At 49.0% G+C, this 26,006-nt stretch overlaps 1 protein-coding gene across 2 annotated transcripts in view; it reads left to right on the top strand.

The window, feature by feature from the left end:
- MBTPS1 (membrane bound transcription factor peptidase, site 1) overlaps positions 1 to 26,006 on the top strand; it is a 125,148-nt gene that overhangs the window by 31,477 nt on the left and 67,665 nt on the right. For both annotated transcript variants that reach the window (XM_063945741.1, XM_063945742.1), the window contains exon 6: positions 14,154 to 14,263. In XM_063945741.1, coding sequence (XP_063801811.1) covers positions 14,154 to 14,263 — 110 coding nt within the window. The remainder of the gene's footprint in view (positions 1 to 14,153; positions 14,264 to 26,006) is intronic.

The raw sequence follows: 26,006 nt of genomic DNA, 5'->3' as shown, positions 1-26,006 counted from the left end.
AGGCAGGGCGGCACAAGAAGCAGGAGTGCAATGGCAGAAGCTGCCAAGATTCTTCGCTGGGCGGAGAATCACGTGATAGCACTGTCAGCAGTGTTCATCCCGGGCGTGGACAACTGGGAAGCAGACTTCCTCAGCAGACACGATCTTCATCCGGGAGAGTGGGGTCTACATCCAGAAGTCTTCAACATGTTAATAGACCGTTGGGAAAGACCAATTGTAGACATGATGGCGTCTCGCCTCAACAAGAAACTGGACAAATATTGCGCCAGGTCAAGAGATCCACAGGCAATAGCTGTGGACGCACTGGTAACTCCTTGGGTGTACCAGTCAGTGTATGTGTTTCCTCCTCTGCCGCTCATACCAAAGGTATTGAAGATCATACGGCAAAGAAGAGTAAGAACAATACTAGTGGTTCCGGATTGGCCGAGAAGGACTTGGTATCCGGAACTTCAAGAGATGCTCACGGACGAACCGTGGCCTCTACCTCTGAGAAGGGACCTGCTACAGCAGGGTCCCTGTCTTTTTCAAGACTTACCGCGGCTGCGTTTGACGGCATGGCGGTTGAACGCCAGATCCTAAAAGGGAAAGGCATTCCAGAAGAAGTCATTCCTACCTTGATTAAGGCACGGAAGGAAGTCACCGTGAAACATTATCACCGCATTTGGCGAAAATATGTAGCGTGGTGCGAGGATCGGAGGGTTCCGACGGAGGAATTCCAACTGGGTCGTTTCCTACATTTCCTGCAATCAGGATTATCTATGGGTCTCAAATTGGGATCCATTAAGGTTCAAATTTCGGCCCTGTCAATATTCTTCCAAAAAGAATTGGCCTCTGTCCCTGAGGTCCAGACTTTTGTCAAGGGAGTACTGCATATACAGCCTCCTGTGGTGCCTCCGGTGGCACCGTGGGATCTAAATGTAGTTTTAGATTTCCTCAAATCCCATTGGTTTGAACCATTGAAAAAGGTGGATTTGAAATATCTCACATTGAAAGTGACTATGTTACTAGCCCTGGCCTCTGCCAGGAGAGTATCTGAATTGGCGGCTTTATCTTATAAAAGTCCTTATCTAATCTTCCATTCGGATAGGGCAGAACTGCGGACTCGTCCGCATTTTCTCCCTAAAGTGGTATCAGCATTTCATCTGAACCAACCTATTGTGGTGCCTGCGGCCACTAGCGACTTGGAGGACTCCAAGTTGTTGGACGTTGTCAGAGCCTTAAAAATATACATTGCAAGGACGGCTGGAGTCAGAAAATCTGACTCGCTGTTTATATTGTATGCACCCAACAAGTTGGGCGCACCTGCTTCTAAGCAGTCGATTGCTCGTTGGATTTGTAACACAATTCAACTTGCACATTCTGTGGCAGGCCTGCCACAGCCTAAAACTGTAAAAGCCCACTCCACAAGGAAGGTGGGCTCATCTTGGGCGGCTGCCCGAGGGGTCTCGGCATTACAACTCTGCCGAGCAGCTACGTGGTCGGGGGAGAACACGTTTGTAAAATTTTACAAATTTGATACCCTGGCAAAGGAGGACCTGGAGTTCTCTCATTCGGTGCTGCAGAGTCATCCGCACTCTCCCGCCCGTTTGGGAGCTTTGGTATAATCCCCATGGTCCTTTCAGGAACCCCAGCATCCACTTAGGACGATAGAGAAAATAAGAATTTACTTACCGATAATTCTATTTCTCGGAGTCCGTAGTGGATGCTGGGCGCCCATCCCAAGTGCGGATTATCTGCAATACTTGTACATAGTTATTGTTAACTAATTCGGGTTATTGTTAAGGAGCCATCTTTAAGAGGCCCTTTCTGTTGTCATACTGTTAACTGGGTTTAGATCACAAGTTGTACGGTGTGATTGGTGTGGCTGGTATGAGTCTTACCCGGGATTCAAAATGCCTCCCTTATTGTGTATGCTCGTCCGGGCACAGTACCTAACTGGAGTCTGGAGGAGGGTCATAGGGGGAGGAGCCAGTGCACACCACCTGACCTAGTAAAGCTTTACTTTTTTGTGCCCTGTCTCCTGCGGAGCCGCTATTCCCCATGGTCCTTTCAGGAACCCCAGCATCCACTACGGACTCCGAGAAATAGAATTATCGGTAAGTAAATTCTTATTTTTTCCTGAATCAGATAAATTAAATAAAGTGTGTGATGATGCGTGGGTTCCCCCCGATAGAAAATTATGGGCGGTATACCCTTTCCCGCCAGAAGTTAGGGCGCGTTGGGAAACACCCCTTAAGGTGGATAAGGCGCTCACACGCTTATCAAAACAAGTGGCGGTACCGTCTATAGATAGGGCCGTCCTCAAGGACCAGCTGACAAGGCTGGAAAATATAATAAAAAGTATATACACACATACTGGTGTTATACTGCGGCCAGCGATCGCCTTAGCCTGGATGTGCAGAGCTAGGGTGGCTTGGTCGGATTCCCTGACTAAAAATATTGATACCCTTGACAGGGACAGTATTTTATTGACTATAGAGCATTTCTATATATGCGAGATGCACAGAGGGATATTTGCACTCTGGCATCATGAATAAACGCGATGTCCATAACTGCCAGAAGATGTTATGGACACGACAGTGGTCAGGTGATGCAGATTCCAAACGGCACAGTATGGCCGTATAAAGGAAGAGGACTTGTTTGGGGTCGGTCCATCGGACCTGGTGGTCACGGCAACTGCTGGAAAATCCACCGTTTTTTACCCTAAGTCACATCTCTGCAGAAAAAGACACCGTCTTTTCAGCCTCAGTCCTCTCGTCCCTATAAGATCATATCTGCCCAGGGATAGAGGAAAGGGAAGAAGACTGCAGCAGGCAGCCCATTCCCAGGAACAGAAGCGTTCCACCGCGTCTGACAAGTTCTCAGCATGGCGCTGAGACCGTACAGGACCCCTGGATCCTACAAGTAGTATCCCGGGGTTACAGATGGGAATGTCGAGACGTTTCCCCTTCGCAGGCTCCTGAAGTCTGCTTTACCAAGTCTCCCTCCGACAAGGAGGTAGTATGGGAAAAAATTCACAAGCTGTATTCCCAGCAGGTGATAATTAAATTACCCCTCCTACTACAGAAAAGGGGTATTATTCCACACTATATTGTGGTACTGAAGCCAGAAGGCTAGGTGAGACTTATTCTAAAAAATTTTTTTTGAACACTTACAAAGGTTCAAATTAAGATGAAGTCACTCAGAGCAGTGATAACGAACCAGGAAGAAGGGGACTATATAGTGTCCCGGGACATCAGGGATGCTTACCTCTATGTCCCAAATTTGCCCTTCTCACTAAGGGTACCTCAGGTTCGTGGTGCAGAACTGTCACTATCAGTTTCAGACGCTGCCGTTTGGATTGTCCACGGCACCCCGGGGTCTTTACCAAGGTAATGGCCGAATTGATGATTCTTCTTCGAAGAAAAGGCGTCTTAATTATCCCTTACTTGGACGATCTCCTGATAGGGGCATAGTCCAGGGAACAGTTGGAGGTCGGAGTAGCACTATCTCGGATACTGCTACAATCAGCACGGGTGGATTCTAAATATTCCAAAATCGCAGCTGATCCCGACGACACGTCTGCTGTGCCTAGGGATGATTCTGGACGGGTGGTCTTCTGTTTGCCGGCGGTCGGGCTCCCGGCGCTCAGTATACCGGCGCCGGGAGCCCGACAGCCGGAATACTGACAATTATTTTCCCTCGTGGGGGTCCACGACCCCCATAGAGGGAGAATAAAATAGTGTGGCGCGCGTAGCGCGCCACCGTGCCCGTAGCGTGGCGAGCGCAGCGAGCCCGCAAGGGGCTCATTTGCGCTCGCCAAGCTGTCGGTAAGCCGGCGGTCGGGCTCCCGGCGCCGGGATGCTGGTCGCCGGGAGCCCGACCGCCGGCCAGCCGTAGTGAACCCTTCTGGACACAGTCCAGAAAAAGGTGTTTCTCCCGGAAGAGAAAGCCAGGGAGTTATCCGAGCAAGTCAGGAACCTCCTAAAAACAGTGCATCATTGCACAAGGGTCCTGGTAAAAATGGTGGCTTCCTACGAAGCAATTCCATTCGGCAGATTTCACGTAAGAACTTTTCAGTGGGATCTGCTGGACAAATGGTCCGGATCGCATCTTCAGATGCATCAGCGGATAACCCAATATCCAAGGACAAGGGTGTCTCTCCTGTGGTGGTTATAGAGTGCTCATCTTCTAGAGGGCCGCAGATTCGGCATTCAGGATTGGATGCTGGTAACCACGGAGCCCAGCCTGAGAGGCTGGGGAGCAGTCACACAAGGGAAAAATTTCCAGGGAGTGTGATCAAGTATGGAGACTTTTCTCCACATAAATATACTGGAGCTAAGGGTAAATTTATAATGCTCTAAGCTTAGCAAGACCTCTGCTTCAAGGTCAGCCGGTATTGATCCAGTGGGAAAAACATCACGGCAGTCGCCCACGTAAACAGACAGGGCGACACAAGAAGCAGGAGGGCAATGGCAGAAACTGCAAGGACTTTTCGCTGGGCGGAAAATCATGTGATAACACTGTCAGCAGTTTTTCATCCCGGGAATGGAAACTGGGAAGCAGACTTCCTCAGCACGACCTCCACCCGGGAGAGTGGAAACTTCATTGAGAAGTTTTTTCCACATGATTGTAAACCGTTGGGAAATACCAAAGGTGGACATGATGGCGTCCCGTCTGAACAAAAAACGGGACAGGTATTGCGCCAGGTCAAGAGACCCTCAGGCAATAGATGTGGACGTTCTGGTAACACCGTGGGTGTACCAGTCGGTGTATGTGTTCCCTCCTCTGCTTCTCATACCTAAGGTGCTGAGAATTATAAGACGTAGAGGAGTAAGAACTATACTCATGGCTCCGGATTGGCCAAGAAGGACTTGGTACCCGGAACTTCAAGAGATGCTTACAGAGGTCTTATGGCCTCTGCCGCTAAGAAGGGACTTGCTTCAGCAAGTACCATGTCTGTTCCAAGACTTACCGCAGCTGCGTTTGTCGGCATGGCGATGGAAAGCCGGATCCTAAGGGAAAAAAGGCATTCCGGAAGAGGTCATTCCTACCCTGGTCAAAGCCAGAAAGGAGGTGACCGCACAACATTATCACCACGTGTGGCGAAAATATGTTGCGTGGTGTGAGGCCAGGAAGGCCCCACAAAGAAATTTCAACTCGGTCGTTTCCTGCATTTCCTGCAAACAGGAGTGTCTATGGGCCTCAAATTGGGGTCCATTAAGGTTCAAATTCGGCCCTGTAAATTTTCTTCCAGAAAGAATTGGCTTCAGTTCCTGAAGTCCAGAAGTTTGTCAAGGGAGTATTGCATATACAAACCCCTTTTTTGTGCCTCCAGTGGCACTGTGGGATCTCAACGTAGTTCTGGGATTCCTCAAATCACATTGGTTTAAAACCAGTCAAATATGTGGATTTGAAGCATCTCACATAAAAAGGACCATGCTCTTGGCCCTGGCCTGGACCAGGCGAGTGTCAAATTGGTGGTTTTTTTCTCAAAAAAGCCCATATCTGTTTGTCCATTCGGACAGGGCAGAGCTGCGGACTCGTCCCCAGTTCTCTCCCTAAGGTGGTGTCAGTGTTTCACCTGAACCAGCTTATTGTGGTGCCTTGCACCTACTAGGGACTTGGAGGACTCCAAGTTGCTAGAAGTTGTCAGGGCCCTGAAAATATGTTCCAGGACAGCTGGAGTCAGAAAATCTGACTCGCTGTTTATACTGTATGCACCCAACAAGTTGGGTGCGCCTGCTTCTAAGCAGTCGATTGCTCGTTGGATTTGTAACACAATTCAACTTGCACATTCTGAGGCAGGCCTGCCACAGTCTAAATCGGTTAAGGCCCATTCCACAAGGAAGGTGGGCTCATCTTGGGCGGCTGCCCGAGAGGTCTCGGCATTACAACTCTGCCGAGCAGCTACGTGGTCAGGGGAGAACACGTTTGTAAAATTCTACAAATTTGATATCCTGGCAAAAGAGGACCTGGAGTTCTCTCATTCGGTGCTGCAGAGTCATCCGCACTCTCCCGCCCGTTTGGGAGCTTTGGTATAATCCCCATGGTCCTTTCAGGAACCCCAGCATCCACTAGGACGATAGAGAAAATAAGAATTTACTTACCGATAATTCTATTTCTCGGAGTCCGTAGTGGATGCTGGGCGCCCATCCCAAGTGCGGATTATCTGCAATACTTGTACATAGTTACAAAAATCGGGTTATTATTGTTGTGAGCCATCTTTTCAGAGGCTCCGCTGTTATCATACTGTTAACTGGGTTTAGATCACAAGTTGTACGGTGTGATTGGTGTGGCTGGTATGAGTTTTACCCGGGATTCAAAATTCCTCCCTTATTGTGTACGCTCGTCCGGGCACAGTACCTAACTGGCTTGGAGGAGGGTCATAGGGGGAGGAGCCAGTGCACACCACCTGATCCTAAAGCTTTACTTTTTGTGCCCTGTCTCCTGCGGAGCCGCTATTCCCCATGGTCCTTTCAGGAACCCCAGCATCCACTACGGACTCCGAGAAATAGAATTATCGGTAAGTAAATTCTTATTTTCCTCCGGGTACTCTGGTTTCATCCCACAAACCAAAAATATACTGGTAGGTCATTTGGCACCCAACAAAATTAACCCTAGCGTGAATGTGTGTACATGTGATAGGGAATATAGATTGTAAGCTCCACTGGGGCAGGGACTGATGTGAATGGACAATTATTCTCACTGGTAAAGCACTGCGGAATATGTGTGCGCTATATAAATAACTGGTAAGAAATAAATGTTTCCTGCTTCCCTTTCACATATATAAACCAGTTTGCTTAATCGGGTCTGGGACTCAGGGTCGACGGCAAAAAAGTCGACACACCCTAGGTCGACGCCAATTGGTCGACACACCTTAGGTCGACATGGTCAGAAGGTCAACAGGGACAAGGTCGACATGGAAAAAGGTCGACGTGAGTTTTTTTATGTTTTTTTGGTGTCGTTTTCTTCGTAGAGTGACCGGGAACCCCAATTAGTGCACCGCGGCTTCGGGCATGGTGCCTTCGCTCCGCTACCGCTTCGCTTGGCACAGATTACCGTTCCAATCGTAGTCCACGTGGATCGTTAAGTATGAAAAGGTTCCAAAAAAGAAAAAAATCGTGAAAAACTCATGTCGACCTTTTTCCATGTCGACCTTGTTCATGTCGACCTTTTGTCCATGTCGACCTAAGGTGTGTCGACCAATTGGCGTCGACCTGTTTGCTGTTGACCTGGAGTCCGGATACCGCTTAATCACACGGTTAACACCTTCTAATTCCTAGGACACAACAGTAAATTCTGAAAATCAATAAACTGTCTTATTTCTTGTGTGTGTGTGTGTGTGTGTGTGTGTGTGTGTAAGTTTTACGTAGAGACACACAAGAATACCCCCTGTAGGGCATTGACTGTGAACAAGGCTTGGTCATTTCACATGAGGTCATTATTTACTATGTGAGAACGTCCCCTGAACTATCTGTTTCCAAGTGTCAAAGCCTTTTAAAACAAAATACGTTAAATATTCCTCTCAAGTGCATTGTTTATGCAATTACACATGCGTTCCCATAATTCTTCAACAGCGCACTGTATATAACATGATAAAACACCTTATTAAACATGCATTTAGTCAGTTATAGTACATGTAATATGAAAGTTCAAATAAAAACGGTTCTGCATCACAAGGGGTTAACCCCGTCGGTGCCGCAACTGCCATCGTGATCATGTGGTCTGCGTCTCCGGCCACAGGTGAGTTGTTTTTTTTAATATTCTGGTTATAACTATATTGCCTTAATGAACGGCTCACCTTTTACTTTCCTAGTAATGGAACCTGGGTAGGAATTCCCTTTTCTCTATCGTCCTAAGTGGATGCTGGGGTTCCTGAAAGGACCATGGGGAATAGCGGCTCCGCAGGAGACAGGGCACAAAAGTAAAGCTTTTACAGGTCAGGTGGTGTGTACTGGCTCCTCCCCCTATGATCCTCCTCCAGACTCCAGTTAGATTTTTGTGCCCGGCCGAGAAGGGTGCAATTCTAGGTGGCTCTCATAAAGAGCTGCTTAGAGAGTTTAGCTTAGGTTTTTTATTTTACAGTGATTCCTGCTGGCAACAGGATCACTGCAACGAGGGACAGAGGGGAGAAGAAGTGAACTCACCTGCGTGCAGGATGGATTGGCTTCTTGGCTACTGGACATGAAGCTCCAGAGGGACGATCACAGGTACAGCCTGGATGGTCACCGGAGCCTTGCCGCCGGCCCCCTCACAGATGCTGAAGCAAGAAGAGGTCCAGAATCGGCGGCTGAAGACTCCTGCAGTCTTCTTAAGGTAGCGCACAGCACTGCAGCTGTGCGCCATTTTCCTCTCAGCACACTTCACACGGCAGTCACTGAGGGTGCAGGGCGCTGGGGGGGAGCGCCCTGGGAGGCAAATGAAAACCTTTAAAAAGGCTAAAAATACCTCACATATAGCCCCAGAGGCTATATGGAGATATTTACCCCTGCCTAAATGTACTAAATAGCGGGAGACGAGCCCGCCGGAAAAGGGGCGGGGCCTATCTCCTCAGCACACGGCGCCATTTTCTGTCACAGCTCCGCTGGTCAGGAAGGCTCCCAGGTCTCTCCCCTGCACTGCACTACAGAAACAGGGTATAACAGAGAGGGGGGGCAAAATAAATGGCTATATATATATTAATATAAAAGCAGCTATAAGGGAGCACTTAATCATAAGGCTATCCCTGTCATATATAGCGCTTTTTGGTGTGTGCTGGCAGACTCTCCCTCTGTCTCCCCAAAGGGCTAGTGGGTCCTGTCTTCGTATAGAGCATTCCCTGTGTGTCTGCTGTGTGTCGGTACGTGTGTGTCGACATGTATGAGGACGTTATTGGTGTGGAGGCGGAGCAATTGCCAAATATGAGGATGTCACCTCCTAGGGGGTCGACACCAGAATGGATGCCTTTATTTGTGGAATTACGGGATAGCGTCAACTCGCTTAAGCAGTCGTTTGCCGACATGAGGCGGCCGGACACTCAATTAGTGCCTGTCCAGGCGCCTCAAACACCGTCAGGGGCTGTAAAACGCCCCTTGCCTCAGTCGGTCGACACAGACCCAGACACAGGCACTGATTCCGGTGGTGAAGGTGACGAATCACCCGTATTTTCCAGTAGGGCCACACGTTATATGATTTTGGCAATAAAGGAGATGTTACATTTAGCTGATACTACAGGTACCACTAAACAGGGTATTATGTGGGGTGTGAAAAAACTACCAGTAGTTTTTACCGAATCAGAAGAATTAAATGACGTGTGTGATGAAGCGTGGGGTGCCCCGATAAAAAACTGCTAATTTCAAAGAAGTTATTGGCTTTATACCCTTTCCCGCCAGAGGTTAGGGAGCGCTGGGAAACACCTCCTAGGGTGGACAAAGCGCTAACACGCTTATCAAAACAAGTGGCGTTACCCTCTCCTGAGACGGCCGCACTTAAAGATCCATCAGATAGGAGGATGGAAAATATCCAAAAAGGTATATACACACATGCAGGTGTTATACTACGACCAGCTATTGCGACTGCCTGGATGTGCAGTGCTGGGGTAGTTTGGTCAGAGTCCCTGATCGAAAATATTGATACCCTGGACAGGGACAATATTTTACTGTCGTTAGAACAAATAAAGGATGCATTTCTTTATATGCGTGATGCACAGAGAGATATCTGCACACTGGCATCACGGGTAAGTGCTATGTCCATTTCGGCCAGAAGAGCTTTATGGACACGACAGTGGACAGGCGATGCGTAGAGGAGTTATTTGGGGTCGGTCTATCGGATTTGGTGGCCACGGCTACGGCCGGGAAATCCACCTTTCTACCTCAAGTCACTCTCCAACAGAAAAAGGCACCGACCTTTCAACCGCAGCCCTTTCGTTCCTTTAAAAATAAGAGAGCAAAGGGCTATTCATATCTGCCACGAGGCAGAGGACGAGGGAAGAGACAGCAACAGGCAGCTCCTTCCCAGGAACAGAAGCCCTCCCCGGCTTCTACAAAAGCCTCAGCATGACGCTGGGGCTTCGCAAGCGGACTCGGGGGCGGTAGGCGGTCGTCTCAAAAATTACAGCGCGCAGTGGGCTCACTCGCAGGTAAATCCCTGGATCCTGCAGATAATATCTCAGGGGTACAGGTTGAAATTAGAGACAGAGCCACCTCGCCGTTTCCTGAAGTCTGCTTTACCAACGTCCCCCTCAGAAAGGGAGACGGTTTTGGAAGCCATTCACAAGCTGTATTCTCAGCAGGTGATAGTCAAGGTACCTCTTCTACAATAAGGGAAGGGGTATTATTCCACTCTTTTTGTGGTACCGAAGCCGGATGGCTCGGTAAGGCCTATTCTAAATCTGAAGTCCTTGAACCTGTACATAAAGAAGTTCAAGTTCAAGATGGAGTCACTCAGAGCAGTGATAGCGAACCTGGAAGAAGGGGACTTTATGGTATCCTTGGACATCAAGGATGCGTATCTCCACGTTCCAATTACCCCTCACACCAGGGGTACCTCAGGTTCGTTGTACAAAACTGTCACTATCAGTTTCAGACGCTGCCGTTTGGTTTGTCCACGGCACCTCGGGTCTTTACAAAGGTAATGGCCGAGATAATATTTCTTCTTCGAAGAAAAGGCGTATTAATTATCCCATACTTGGACGATCTCCTAATAAGGGCAAGGTCCAGAGAACAGCTAGAGATGGGTTTAGCACTATCTCAAGAGGTGCTAAAGCAGCACGGATGGATTCTGAATATTCCAAAATCCCAATTAATGCCGACAACTCGTCTGCTGTTCCTGGGGATGATTCTGGACACAGTTCAGAAAAAGGTTTTTCTTCCCGAAGAAAAAGCCAAGGAGTTATCTGACCTGGTCAGGAACCTCCTAAAACCAGGAAAGGTGTCTGTACATCAATGCACAAGAGTCCTGAAAAAAAATGGTAGCTTTTTACGAAGCAATCCCTTTCGGCAGATTCCATGCAAAGGGAGCTGCTGGACAAATGGTCAGGGTCGCATCTTCAGATGCACCTGCGGATAACCCTGTCGCCGAGGACAAGGGTATCCCTTCTGTGGTGGTTGCAGGAGGCTCATCTATTGGAGGGCTGCAGATTCGGCATGCAGGATTGGATCCTGGTGACCACGGATGCCAGCCTGAGAGGCTGGGGAGCAGTCACACAGGGAAAAAATTTCCAGGGAGTGTGGTCGAGCCTGAAAAAGTCTCTTCACATAAGCATTCTGGAACTAAGAGCAATCTACAATGCTCTAAGCCAGGCGGAACCTCTGCTTCAAGGAAGACCGGTGTTGATCCAGTCGGACAACATCACGGCAGTCGCCCATGTAAACAGACAGGGCGGCACAAGAAGCAGGAGGGCAATGGCAGAAGCTGCCAGGATCCTTCGCTGGGCGGAGAATCACGTGATAGCACTGTCAGCAGTATTCATCCCGGGCGTGGACAACTGGGAAGCAGACTTCCTCAGCAGACACGACCTTCACCCGGGAGAGTGGGGACTTCATCCAGAAGTTTTCCACATGCTATTAAACCGTTGGGTAAAACCAATGGTGGACATGATGGCGTCTCGCCTCAACAAAACACTGGACAGGTATTGCGCCAGGTCAAGAGATCCGCAGGCAATAGCTGTGGACGCGCTGGTAACACCTTGGGTGTACCAGTCGGTATATGTGTTTCCTCCTCTGCCTCTCATACCAAAGGTATTGAGGATTATACGGCAAAGAGGAGTAAGACTAGTGGCTCCGGATTGGCCAAGAAGGACTTGGTACCCGGAACTTCAAGAGATGGTCACGGACGATCCGTGGCCTCTACTTCTGAGAAGGGACCTGCTTCAGCAGGGTCCTTGTCTTTTTCAAGACTTACCGCGGCTGCGTTTGACGGCATGGCGTTTGAATGCCAGATCCTGAAAGGAAAAGGCATTCCAGAAGAAGTCATTCCTACCTTGATAAAGGCAAGGTAGGAAGTCACCGCGAAGCTTTATCGCCGTATTGGGCGAAAATATGTTGCGTGGTGCGAGCAGCGGAGTGCTCCGATGGAGGAATTTCAACTGGGTCGTTTTCCTACATTTCCTGCAATCAGGATTGTCTTTGGGTCTCAAATTGGGATCTATTAAGGTTCAAATTTCGGCCCTATCAATATTCTTCCAAAAAGAATTGGCCTCGGTCCCTGAGGTCCAGATTTTTATCAAAGGAGTACTGCATATACAGCCTCCTGTGGTGCCTAAGGTGGCACCGTGGGATCTAAATGTAGTTTTAGATTTCCTCAAATCCAATTGGTTTGAACCACTAAAGAATGTGGATTTGAAATATCTCACATGGAAAGTGACTATGTTACTGGCCCTGGCTTCGGCCGGGAGAGTATCTGAACTGGCGGCTTTGTTTTATAAAAGCACTTATTTAATTTTCCATTCGACATAGGGCAGAGCTGCGGACGCGTCCGCATTTTCTCCCTAAGGTGGTATCAGCGTTTCACCTGAACCAGCCTATTGTAGTGCCTGCGGCTACAGACGACTTGAAGGACTCCAAGTTGTTGGACGTTGTCAGAGCCTTAAAAATATACATTTAAAGGACGGCTGGAGTCAGAAAATCTGACTCGCTGTTTATACTGTATGCACCCAACAAGTTGGGTGCACCTGCTTCTAAGCAGTCGATTGCTCGTTGGATTTGTAACAAAATTCAACTTGTACATTCTGTGGCAGGCCTGCCACAGCCTAAATCTGTTGAGGCCCATTCCGCAAGGAAGGTGGGCTCATCTTGGGCGGCTGCCCGAGGGGTCTCGGCATTACAACTCTGCCGAGCAGCTACGTGGTCAGGGGAGAACACGTTTGTAAATTTTTGCAAATTTGATACCCTGGCAAAGGAGGACCTGGAGTTCTCTCATTCGGTGCTGCAGAGTCATCCGCACTCTCCCGCCCGTTTGGGAGCTTTGGTATAATCCCCATGGTCCTTTCAGGAACCCCAGCATCCACTTAGGACGATAGAGAAAATAAGAATTTACTTACCGATAATTCTATTTCTCGGTGTCCGTAGTGGATGCTGGGCGCCCATCCCAAGTGCGGATTATCTGCAATACTTGTACATAGTTATTGTTAACTAATTCGGGTTATTGTTTAGGAAGCCATCTTTCAGAGGCTCCTCTGTTATCATACTGTTAACTGGGTTTAGATCACAAGTTGTACGGTGTGATTGGTGTGGCTGGTATGAGTCTTACCCGGGATTCAAAATCCTCCCTTATTGTGTACGCTCGTCCGGGCACAGTACCTAACTGGAGTCTGGAGGAGGGTCATAGGGGGAGGAGCCAGTACACACCACCTGACCTGTAAAAGCTTTACTTTTGTGCCCTGTCTCCTGCGGAGCCGCTATTCCCCATGGTCCTTTCAGGAACCCCAGCATCCACTACGGACTCCGAGAAATAGAATTATCGGTAAGTAAATTCTTATTTTAAATTTGCTGCGGCCCTTCTCCTAGGAAGAGAAGACTGCCTTTGCCAAGGAGGATACTTCAGTATGGTATCCAGGGGGAAAAAGCAAGAAAAGTCCGATAGTCAAAAATCATGTATCCTCTATAAACATAATATTGCCGCTAGTCCTAAATATTATGTGAAAACTATAACAAGTCCTTACATGGCGCTGATCTTGACAAACTTAAAACCTGTTAGACACTCCCATAATATGCACCATGGAATCCTCTTACAATCTACTAGTTCAGAGCTACAGCCTGTGTGTGGGAAAGGGTCAGGAGTACACACTTGCGGTAACTGTGACCCCAGTAGTCTCAGTGGGGTCGTTTCAATTCACCGACAGTTGAATAGCCCGGCGCTATTCAATACAGCGACAGGTGACACCAATTGTCGGGAATTCTTCTCTCCCGGGGGATGAGAGAGGAAATCCAACAAAAGTGCGGCCGGCGCGAAGCTGATTCTGTCGGGATCGCGGCGGGGAGTTAAGTCGGAGAATGCCCGTACTCCCGACAATTCAACCTGTTAAGTCCGCGAGAACAGGCCTTCGCGACTTAACGTGAGCTGAATTGAATAGCGACGGGAGCTAACTCTCGGCGCTATTCAACTGTCTGTGAATTGAATCGACCCCAGTGTCTTTGCAGTTTCATTATTGGTTACGTGGAAATGATGCAGCGTTGTCTCTCTGCTTAATACAGGACTTGGACACGGGACCTTTGTGGCAGGCGTCATTGCCAGCATGAGAGAATGCCAGGGATTTGCACCAGACTCTGAGTTACACATATACAGAGTCTTCACCAATAACCAGGTACTTTCCATGCTTTAGATCCACCCTGGTGTTGAATTCCTGTTTGCACATTTTCTTTTATCCCAGTTGTGAATGTTGGTGTATATCACATACATACACACTCCTGTGACCCAGCCACTCAGTGTTGGAGACATAGGGCTATATTCAATAACTGTTGGAAGCTGCCGTCTTGTCGGAAAGACGGCAGCTTCCGACCGTTTTAGGTCGGATGGGGTTCCGACTTATTAATTACGGAAACGGAAACCCAACTTGTCGAAAATGCACGCCGCCGATCAGCGTGCATTGTCGGAAGTGGGGCCAAACCCGACAGGTTTTAGCCCCGTTTCCTATTATCTCAATCTGACTTTAAAAAAAGCCGGATTGAGAGAAGTGAACTGAGAACAGGAGAGGGAGGGGGGGGGGGGGGGTTTGGGAGCAGTGCTGCAGCGTGGAGAGCAGGATCCCAGCGGCAAGCGAGGTCCCACTTGCTGGAGCCGGGTGGATGCCGCAGCCTCCACTGATGCAGCCGCTGCTCCCCTCGTCTCCTCCTTTCCGTCTCACCTCTTCCGCTGCTGCCCCCACCGCCGCAGACACGGTAGCCGCTGACAGCTCTTCCCCGCCCCCCACCCTTCTCGGCGCCACTGACAGCTCCCACCGCCGCTGCAGCGGCAAGACAAGACACCGGGAGCGGCTAAATCCGACAGTCGGATTTGGGCACTCTCTGAATAGGGGTTGTCTGGTCCATTCCGACAACTGCATGTCTGAATGGACCCGACTCTTATTGAATATACCCCATAGATTAACTTTGGCACCACTCACCTGAGCGTTGTATATCATATGCATACACTCCATGCATACAACCTTCTGTCAGGACGTCCCTTCCCTGTATCTGTGCGTACAGCCAGGGGAGAGAATAGATCTCCCTTTTGCGGCTAAAATCCGTGGTGATCATTTTATTGTGACGCCACTGGATTCCTGTGGGATAGCCGAAGCTTCTCCATTCATCTACACTGACTGAGTGACACGTAAAGCGCTCCGGCAGCTATGGGCCGCACTCACTGGAATATAATGAACATCCAGGCTCTGCGTACGGGCCAAGAGTTCCATTGTGACCACAATATTGAGCAGTAGTCCAGCAAGTGTAAATGAGCTGTTGGGAGGTCAGCAAGGAGTTAAACTTTTTAATTTCGACCTTTTGAGCTGTAAATAAGAATTTACATCCAAGTCCTAGGAGGATCCATTTCATCCGCTTTCTCTGGAAACATTTGAGACGTTAGAACAGTGTGTGTGTTTGTCCTGCAGATCTGGCCTCTAATTATAGGATTATCTCCAGGTTCCTGTGCACTGTTGTGTTTTGTGGCTATTTATTATAAGCGAGTACGGTTTTCAGCCAGATACAGTTTTGCTCTGGTCTGTGCTGTGGGAATAGCAGACGCTAGTTTTGGCTAAGACCTACTGTCAACATTGTCCCCTCCTTTAATTTAGTCCTATTGTTCTCTGGTGTTTACATTTGTATTACAGTGTGACATTGGTTGCGCAGCACAAGGAGGAGGCATGTGACATAGCTGTGTGTTACAGTAGGAGGCAGAAATATCTGCACTTGGATTCCCTCATTACTCCCAGATAGATGCATGAACAGGTAGAGGTACACATCCAGCAGTGGAGAAAGGAAGACGAGTACAAATGTGGTGACAGATATGGGACCTTACATTGAAGAGTGTCCTCTGTCTGGAGGAGAATGGAGGGGATTTGGGGGGCACACACCGAGCAGTGCATCTACTGTAAATTGCTGCTTGTCTGAGGCTACAGGCTGTGTGCTGCCCGGAATGCAAATAAACTGACCTACAGTAAATGATTTGATTTGGGAGCAGACTGCTGCTGTAGTTCACGGATTTGGAAACACTGATACAGCCGATACAATAGGCACATAAAGATCACAAGTGGATATATAGTGGGGGAGACAATACACAGGGGAAGAGCAGCAAACAGACTCTGTAAGATGGGAGAGGGTCAGAACATAAGGTGACCCTGTGGCTCACAGGTATGACAGGAACGGTGGAATTCAATTTTCTCTAACGTCCTAAGTGGATGCTGGGGACTCCGTAAGGACCATGGGGAATAGCGGCTCCGCAGGAGACTGGGCACATCTAAAGAAAGCTTTAGGACTAACTGGTGTGCACTGGCTCCTCCCCCTATGACCCTCCTCCAAGCCTCAGTTAGATTTCTGTGCCCGACGAGAAGGGTGCACACTAGGGGCTCTCCTGAGCTTCTTAGTGAACGTTTTAGTTTTAGGTTTGTTATTTTCAGTGAGACCTGCTGGCAACAGGCTCACTGCATCGAGGGACTAAGGGGAGAAGAAGCGAACTCACCTGCGTGCAGAGTGGATTGGGCTTCTTGGCTACTGGACATTAGCTCCAGAGGGACGATCACAGGCCCAGCCTGGATGGGTCCCGGAGCCGCGCCGCCGGCCCCCTTACAGAGCCAGAAGAGCGAAGAGGTCCGGAAAAATCGGCGGCAGAAGACGTTCCTGTCTTCAATAAGGTAGCGCACAGCACTGCAGCTGTGCGCCATTGCTCTCAGCACACTTCATACTCCGGTCACTGAGGGTGCAGGGCGCTGGGGGGGGCGCCCTGAGACGCAGTAAAACATGATAAAAATACCTTACATGGCAAAAAATACATCACACATAGCTCCTGGGCTATATGGATGCATTTAACCCCTGCCAGAATATACAGAAAAACGGGAGATAGGCTCCGCCCCCTTTTCGACGGCCTTATCTCCTCAGCACACTGGCGCCATTTTCCCTCACAGCTCAGTTGGAGGGAAGCTCCCTGGCTCTTCCCTGCAGTCACTACACTACAGAAAGGGTTAAAAAAAGAGAGGGGGGCACTAATTAGGCGCAGTATTAAAACATACAGCAGCTATAAGGGGAAAAACACTTATATAAGGTTATCCCTGTATGTATATATATATATATATATATATATATATATATATATATAGCGCTCTGGTGTGTGCTGGCATACTCTCCCTCTGTCTCCCCAAAGGGCTAGTGGGGTCCTGTCCTCTATCAGAGCATTCCCTGTGTGTGTGCTGTGTGTCGGTACGTTTGTGTCGACATGTATGAGGAGAAAAATGATGTGGAGACGGAGCAGAGTGTCTGTAACAGTGATGTCACCACCTAGGGGGTCGACACCTGAGTGGATGTACTGTTGAAAATTACGTGACAGTGTCAGCTCTATATAAAAAAACAGTGGTTGACATGAGACAGCCGGCTACTCAGCTTGTGCCTGTCCAGACTTCTCATAGGCCGTCAGGGGCTCTAAAGCGCCCGTTACCTCAGATGGCAGATACAGACGCCGACACGGATACTGACTCCTGTGTCGACGGTGAAGAGACAACCGTGATTTCCAGTAGGGCCACACGTTACATGATTGAGACAATGGAAAATGTTTTATACATTTCTGATAATACGAGTACCACCAAAAAGGGGTATTATGTTCGGTGAGGGAAAAACTACCTGTAGTTTTCCTGAATCTGAGAAATAAAATGAGGTGTGTGATGATGCGTGGGTTTCCCCCCGATAACAATTGATAATTTCTTAAAAAGTATTGGGTATACCCTTTCCCGCCAGAGGTTAGGGTGCGTTGGGAAACACACCCTAGGGGGGATAAGGCGCTCACACGCTTGTAAGAACAAGGGCTCTACCCTCTCATGAGATGGCCGCCCTTAAGGATCCTGCTGATAGAAAGCAGGAGGGTATCCAAAAAGGTATTCACACACATACTGGTGTTATACTGCGACCAGCAATCGCCTCAGCCTGGAGGTGCAGTGCTGGGTTGGCATGGTCGGATTCCCTGACTGGAAATATTGATATCCTAGATAAGGATAGTATATTATTGCCTATAGAGCATTTAAAAGATGCATTTCTATATATGCATGATGCACAGCGGAATATTTGCCGACTGGCATCAAGTATAAGTGCGTTGTCCAATTCTACCAGTAAAATGGTCAGGTGATGCGGATTCCAAACGGCATTTGGAAGTATTGCCTTTGAAAGGGGACATTTGGGGTCGGTCTTTTAGACCTGGTGGCCACGGCAACAACTGGGAAATCCACGTTTGTACCCCAGGTCGCCTCTCAAAATAAGACGCCGTATTATCAGGAGCAGTCCTTTGTTGGCAAGCGGACAAAAGGTTCCTCTTTTCTGCTCGTGACAGAGGGAGAGGAAAAAGGCTGAAGAGATTACCCAGTTCCCAGGAACAGAAACCCTTTCCCGCCTCTGCAAAGCCCTCAGTATGACGCTAGGGCCTTACAAGCTCAGGCACGGTGGGGGCCCGTTCTCAATGAATTTCAGTGCGCAGTGGGCTCACTCGCAAGTAGACCCCTGGATCCTTCAGGTAATATCTCAAGGGTACATATTGGAATTCGAGACGTCTCCCCCTCGCCGTTTCCAAAAGTCGGCTTTACCGACGTCTCCCTCTGACAGGGAGGCAGTTTTGGAAGCCATTCACAAGCTGTATTCCCAGCAGGTGATAATCAAGGTACCCCTCCTGCAACAGGGAACGGGGTATTATTCCACACTATTGTGGTACCGAAGCCAGACGGCTCGGTGAGACCGATTCTATATCTAAAATCTTTGAACACTTACATACAGAGGTTCAAATTCAAGATTGAGTCACTCAGAGCAGTGATTGCGAACCTGGAAGAAGGGGACTACATGATGTCTCGGGACATCAAGGATGCTTACCTTCATGTCAAAATTTACCCTTCTCACCAAGGGTACCTCAGGTTATGGTACAGAACGGTCACTATCAGTTCAGACGCTGCCGTAGGGATGGTCCACGGCACCCCGGGTCTTTACCAAGGTAATGGCCGAAATGATATCCCTTCGAAGGAAGGGAATTTTAGTTATCCCTTACTTGGACGATTCCCTGATAAGGGTAAGATCCAGGGAACAGTTGGAAGTCGGTGTAGCACTATCTCAGGTAGTGTTGCGGCAGCACGATTGGATTCTCAATATTCCAAAATCGCAGCTGGTTCCGACGACTTGTCTTCTGTTTCCTAGGGATGTTCCTGGACACAGTCCAGAAAAAAGGTGTTTCTCCCGGAAGAGAAAGCCAGGGAGTTATCCGAGCTAGTCAGGAACCTCCTAAAACCGAACCAAGTCTCAGTGCATCAATGCACAAGGGTTCTGGGTAAAAATGGTGGCTTCCTACGAAGCAATCCCATTTGTTAGATTCCACGCAAGAACTTTCCAGTGGAACCTACTGGACAAATGGTCCGGGTCGCATTTTCAGATGCATCAGCGGATAACCCTGTCACCAAGGACAAGGGTATCCATCCTGTGGTGGTTGCAGAGTGCTCATCTTCTAGAGGGCCGCAGATTCGGCATTCAGGACTGGGTCCTGGTGACCACGGATGCCAGCCTGCGAGGCTGGGGAGCAGTCACACAGGGAAGGAATATCCAGGGCTTAGGGTCAAGCCTGGATACATCACTTCACATAAATATCCTGAAGCTAAGGGCCATTTACAATGCTCTAAGCTTAGCAAGACCTCTGCTTCAAGGTCAGCCGGTGTTGATCCAGTCGGACAACATCATGGCAGTCACCCACGTAAACAGACAGGGTGGCACAAGAAGCAGGAGGGCAATGGCAGAAGCTGCAGGGATTCTTCGCTGGGCGGAAAATCATGTGATAGCACTGTCAACAGTATTCATTCCGGGAGTGGACAACTGGGAAGCAGACTTCCTCAGCACGACCTCCACCCGGGAGAGTGGGGACTTCACCCAGAAGTCGTCCACATGATTAAAAAACTCGACAGGTATTGCGCCAGGTCAAGAGACCCTCAGGCAATAGTTGTAGACGCTCTGGTAACACCGTGGGTGTACCAGTCAGTGTATGTGTTCCCTCCTCTGCCTCTCATACCCAAGGTACTGAGATTGATAAGATGGAGAGGAGAAAGCACTATATTCGTGGCTCCGGATTGGCCAAGAAGGACTTGGTAACCGGAACTTCAAGAGATGCTCACGGAGGATCCGTGGCCTCTACCTCTAAGAAGGGACCTGCTCCAGCAAGGACCCTGTCTGTTCCAAGACTTACCGCGGCTGCGTTTGACGGCATGCCGGTTGAACAACGGATCCTGAAGGAAAAAAGGCATTCCGGATGAAGTCATCCATATCCTGATCTAAAGCCAGGAAGGATGTAACCGCAAAAACATTATCACCGCAATTGGCGAAAATATGTTGCATAGTGCGAGGCCAGTAAGGCCCGACGGAGGAAATTCAACTGGGTCGATTCCTACATTTCCTGCAAACAGGAGTGTCTATGGGCCTGAAATTGGGGTCCATTAAGGTTCAGATTTCGGCCCTGTCTATTTTCTTCCAAAAAAGAACTAGCTTCAGTCCCTGAAGTTTAGACGTTTGTAAAAGGGGTACTGCATATACAGCCTCCTTTTGTGCCTTCAGTGGCAATTTGGGATCTCAATGTAGTTTGGGTTCCAAAAGTCACATTGGTTTGAACCACTTAAATCTGTGGAGTTAAAATATCTCACATGGAAAGTGGTCATGCTGTTGGCCCTGGCCTGGGCCAGGCGCGTGTCAGAATTGGCGGCTTTATCCTGTAAAAGCCCTTATCTGATTTTCCATTCGGACAGGGCGGAATTGAGGACTCGTCCTCAGTTTCTCCCTAAGGTGGTTCCAGCGTTTTCACCTGAACCAACCTATTGTGGTGCCTGCGGCTACTAGGGACTTGGAGGAATCCAAGTTGCTGGATGTTGTCAGGGCCCTGAAAATATGTTTCCAGGACGGCTGGAGTCAGGAAATCTGACTCGCTGTTTATCCTGTATGCACCCAACAAGCTGGGTGCTCCTGCTTCTAAGCAGACTATTGCTCGTTGGATTTGTAGTACAATTCAGCTTGCACATTCTGTGGCAGGCCTGCCACAGCTAAAATCTGTAAAAGCCCGTTCCACAAGGAAAGTGGGCTCATCTTGGGCGGCTGCCCGAGGGGTCTTGGCTTTACAACTTTGCCGAGCAGCTACTTGGTCAGGGGCAAACACGTTTGCTTAATTCTACAAATTTGATACCCTGGCTGAGGAGGACCTGGAGTTCTCTCATTCGGTGCTGCAGAGTCATCCGCACTCTCCCGCCCGTTTGGGAGCTTTGGTATAATCCCCATGGTCCTTACGGAGTCCCCAGCATCCACTTAGGACGTTAGAGAAAATAAGAATTTACTTACCGATAATTCTATTTCTCATAGTCCGTAGTGGATGCTGGGCGCCCATCCCAAGTGCGGATTGTCTGCAATACTTGTACATAGTTATTGTTACAAAAATCGGGTTATTATTGTTGGGAGCCATCTTTTCAGAGGCTCCTCTGTTATCATACTGTTAACTGGTTCAGATCACAAGTTATACGGTGTGATTGGTGTGGCTGGTATGAGTCTTACCCGGGATTCAAAATCCTTCCTTATTGTGTACGCTCGTCCGGGCACAGTATCCTAACTGAGGCTTGGAGGAGGGTCATAGGGGGAGGAGCCAGTGCACACCAGTTAGTCCTAAAGCTTTCTTTAGATGTGCCCAGTCTTTTGCGGAGCCGCTATTCCCCATGGTCCTTACGGAGTCCCCAGCATCCACTACGGACTATGAGAAATAGAATTATCGGTAAGTAAATTCTTATTTTTCAGTGAGACCTGCTGGCAACAGGCTCACTGCATCGAGGGACTAAGGGGAGAAGAAGCGAACTCACCTGCGTGCAGAGTGGATTGGGCTTCTTGGCTACTGGACATTAGCTCCAGAGGGACGATCACAGGTCCAGCCTGGATGGGTCCCGGAGCCGCGCCGCCGGCCCCCTTACAGAGCCAGAAGAGCGAAGAGGTCCGGAAAAATCGGCGGCAGAAGACGTTCCTGTCTTCAATAAGGTAGCGCACAGCACTGCAGCTGTGCGCCATTGCTCTCGGCACACTTCATACTCCGGTCACTGAGGGTGCAGGGCGCTGCGAGGGGCGCCCTGAGACGCAATAAAACATGACAGAAATACCTTACATGGCAAAAAATACATCACATATAGCTCCTGGGCTATATGGATGCATTTAACCCCTGCCAGAATATACAAAAAAAACCGGGAGATAAGGCCACCGAAAAGGGGGCAGAGCCTATCTCCTCAGCACACTGGCGCCATTTTCCCTCACAGCTCAGTTGGAGGGAAGCTCCCTGGCTCTTCCCTGCAGTCACTACACTACAGAAAGGGTTAAAAAAAGAGAGGGGGGCACTAATTAGGCGCAGCATTAAAACATACAGCAGCTATAAGGGGAAAAACACTTATATAAGGTTATCCCTGTATATATATATAGCGCTCTGGTGTGTGCTGGCATACTCTCCCTCTGTCTCCCCAAAGCGCTAGTGGGGTCCTGTCCTCTATCAGAGCATTCCCTGTGTGTGTGCTGTGTGTCGGTACGTTTGTGTCGACATGTATGAGGAGAAAAATGATGTGGAGACGGAGCAGAGTGTCTGTAACAGTGATGTCACCCCCTAGGGGGTCGACACCTGAGTGGATGTACTGTTGAAAATTACGTGACAGTGTCAGCTCTATATAAAAAAAAACAGTGGTTGACATGAGACAGCCGGCTACTCAGCTTGTGCCTGTCCAGACGTCTCATAGGCCGTCAGGGGCTCTAAAGCGGCCGTTACCTCAGATGGCAGATACAGACGCCGACACGGATACTGACTCCTGTGTCGACGGTGAAGAGACAACCGTGATTTCCAGTAGGGCCACACGTTACATGATTGAGACAATGGAAAATGTTTTTATACATTTCTGATAATACGAGTACCACCAAAAAGGGGTATTATGTTCGGTGAGGGAAAAACTACCTGTAGTTTTCCTGAATCTGAGAAATAAAATGAGGTGTGTGATGATGCGTGGGTTTCCCCCCGATAACAATTGATGATTTCTTAAAAAGTATTGGCTGCATACCCTTTCCCGCCAGAGGTTAGGGTGCGTTGGGAAACACCCCCTAGGGGGGATAAGGCGCTCACACGCTTGTAAGAACAAGGGCTCTACCCTCTCATGAGATGGCCGCCCTTAAGGATCCTGCTGATAGAAAGCAGGAGGGTATCCAAAAAGGTATTTACACACATACTGGTGTTATACTGCGACCAGCTATCGCCTCAGCCTGGAGGTGCAGTGCTGGGTTGGCATGGTCGGATTCCCTGACTGGAAATATTGATATCCTAGATAAGGATAGTATATTATTGCCTATAGAGCATTTAAAAGATGCATTTCTATATATGCATGATGCACAGCGGAATAATTGCCGACTGGCATCAAGTATAAGTGCGTTGTCCAATTCTACCAGTAAAATGGTCAGGTGATGCGGATTCCAAACGGCATTTGGAAGTATTGCCTTTGAAAGGGGACATTTGGGGTCGGTCTTTTAGACCTGGTGGCCACGGCAACAGCTGGGAAATCCACGTTTGTACCCCAGGTCGCCTCTCAAAATAAGACGCCGTATTATCAGGCGCAGTCCTTTGTTGGCAAGCGGACAAAAGGTTCCTCTTTTATGCTCGTGACAGAGGGAGAGGAAAAAGGCTGCAGAGATCAGCCAGTTCCCAGGAACAGAAACCCTTTCCCGCCTCTGCCAAGCCCTCAGTATGACGCTAGGGCTTTACAAGCTCAGGCACGGTGTGGGCCCGTTCTCAATGAATTTCAGTGCGCAGTGGGCTCACTCGCAAGTAGACCCCTGGATCCTTCAGGTAATATCTCAGGGGTACATATTGGAATTCGAGACGTCTCCCCCTCGCCGTTTCCAAAAGTCGGCTTTACCGACGTCTCCCTCTGACAGGGAGGCAGTTTTGGAAGCCATTCACAAGCTGTATTCCCAGCAGGTGATAATCAAGGTACCCCTCCTGCAACAGGGAACGGGGTATTATTCCACACTATTGTGGTACCGAAGCCAGACGGCTCGGTGAGACCGATTCTAAATCTAAAATCTTTGAACACTTACATACAGAGGTTCAAATTCAAGATTGAGTCACTCAGAGCAGTGATTGCGAACCTGGAAGAAGGGGACTACATGATGTCTCGGGACATCAAGGATGCTTACCTTCATGTCAAAATTTACCCTTCTCACCAAGGGTACCTCAGGTTATGGTACAGAACTGTCACTATCAGTTCAGACGCTGCCGTAGGGATGGTCCACGGCACCCCGGGTCTTTACCAAGGTAATGGACGAAATTATATCCCTTCGAAGGAAGGGAATTTTAGTTATCCCTTACTTGGACGATTCCCTGATAAGGGTAAGATCCAGGGAACAGTTGGAGGTCGGTGTAGCACTATCTCAGGTAGTGTTGCGGCAGCACGATTGGATTTTCAATATTCCAAAATCGCAGCTGGTTCCGACGACTTGTCTTCTGTTTCCTAGGGATGTTCCTGGACACAGTCCAGACAAAAGGTGTTTCTCCCGGAAGAGAAAGCCAGGGAGTTATCCGAGCTAATCAGGAACCTCCTAAAACCGAACCAAGACTCAGTGCATCAATGCTCAAGGGTTCTGGGTAAAAATGGTGGCTTCCTACGAAGCAATCCCATTCGTTAGATTCCACGCAAGAACTTTCCAGTGGAACCTACTGGACAAATGGTCCGGGTCGCATTTTCAGATGCATCAGCGGATAACCCTGTCACCAAGGACAAGGGTATCCATCCTGTGGTGGTTGCAGAGTGCTCATCTTCTAGAGGGCCGCAGATTCGGCATTCAGGACTGGGTCCTGGTGACCACGGATGCCAGCCTGCGAGGCTGGGGAGCAGTCACACAGGGAAGGAATATCCAGGGCTTAGGGTCAAGCCTGGATACATCACTTTACATAAATATCCTGAAGCTAAGGGCCATTTACAATGCTCTAAGCTTAGCGAGACCTCTGCTTCAAGGTCAGCCGGTGTTGATCCAGTCGGACAACATCATGGCAGTCACCCACGTAAACAGACAGGGTGGCACAAGAAGCAGGAGAGCAATGGCAGAAGCTGCAAGGATTCTTCGCTGGGCGGAAAATCATGTGATAGCACTGTCAACAGTATTCATTCCGGGAGTGGACAACTGGGAAGCAGACTTCCTCAGCACGACCTCCACCCGGGAGAGTGGGGACTTCACCCAGAAGTCGTCCACATGATTAAAAAACTCGACAGGTATTGTGCCAGGTCAAGAGACCCTCAGGCAATAGTTGTAGACGCTCTGGTAACACCGTGGGTGTACCAGTCAGTGTATGTGTTCCCTCCTCTGCCTCTCATACCCAAGGTACTGAGATTGATAAGATGGAGAGGAGAAAGCACTATATTCGTGGCTCCGGATTGGCCAAGAAGGACTTGGTAACCGGAACTTCAAGAGAGGCTCACGGAGGATCCGTGGCCTCTACCTCTAAGAAGGGACCTGCTCCAGCAAGGACCCTGTCTGTTCCAAGACTTACCGCGGCTGCGTTTGACGGCATGGCGGTTGAACACCGGATCCTGAGGGAAAAAAGGCATTCCGGATGAAGTCATCCCTATCCTGATCAAAAGCCAGGAAGGATGTAACCGCAAAAACATTATCACCGCAATTGGCGAAAATATGTTGCGTAGTGCGAGGCCAGTAAGGCCCGACGGAGGAAATTCAACTGGGTCGATTCCTACATTTCCTGCAAACAGGAGTGTCTATGGGCCTGAAATTGGGGTCCATTAAGGTTCAGATTTCGGCCCTGTCAATTTTCTTCCAAAAAAGAACTAGCTTCAGTCCCTGAAG

The sequence above is a fragment of the Pseudophryne corroboree genome, chromosome 11 (genome assembly GCF_028390025.1).
Source record: "Pseudophryne corroboree isolate aPseCor3 chromosome 11, aPseCor3.hap2, whole genome shotgun sequence".
Classification (NCBI taxonomy): domain Eukaryota; kingdom Metazoa; phylum Chordata; class Amphibia; order Anura; family Myobatrachidae; genus Pseudophryne; species Pseudophryne corroboree.
The sequence above is the reverse complement of the archived record's forward strand: the minus strand, read 5'-3'. Positions and strand labels throughout refer to the sequence as shown.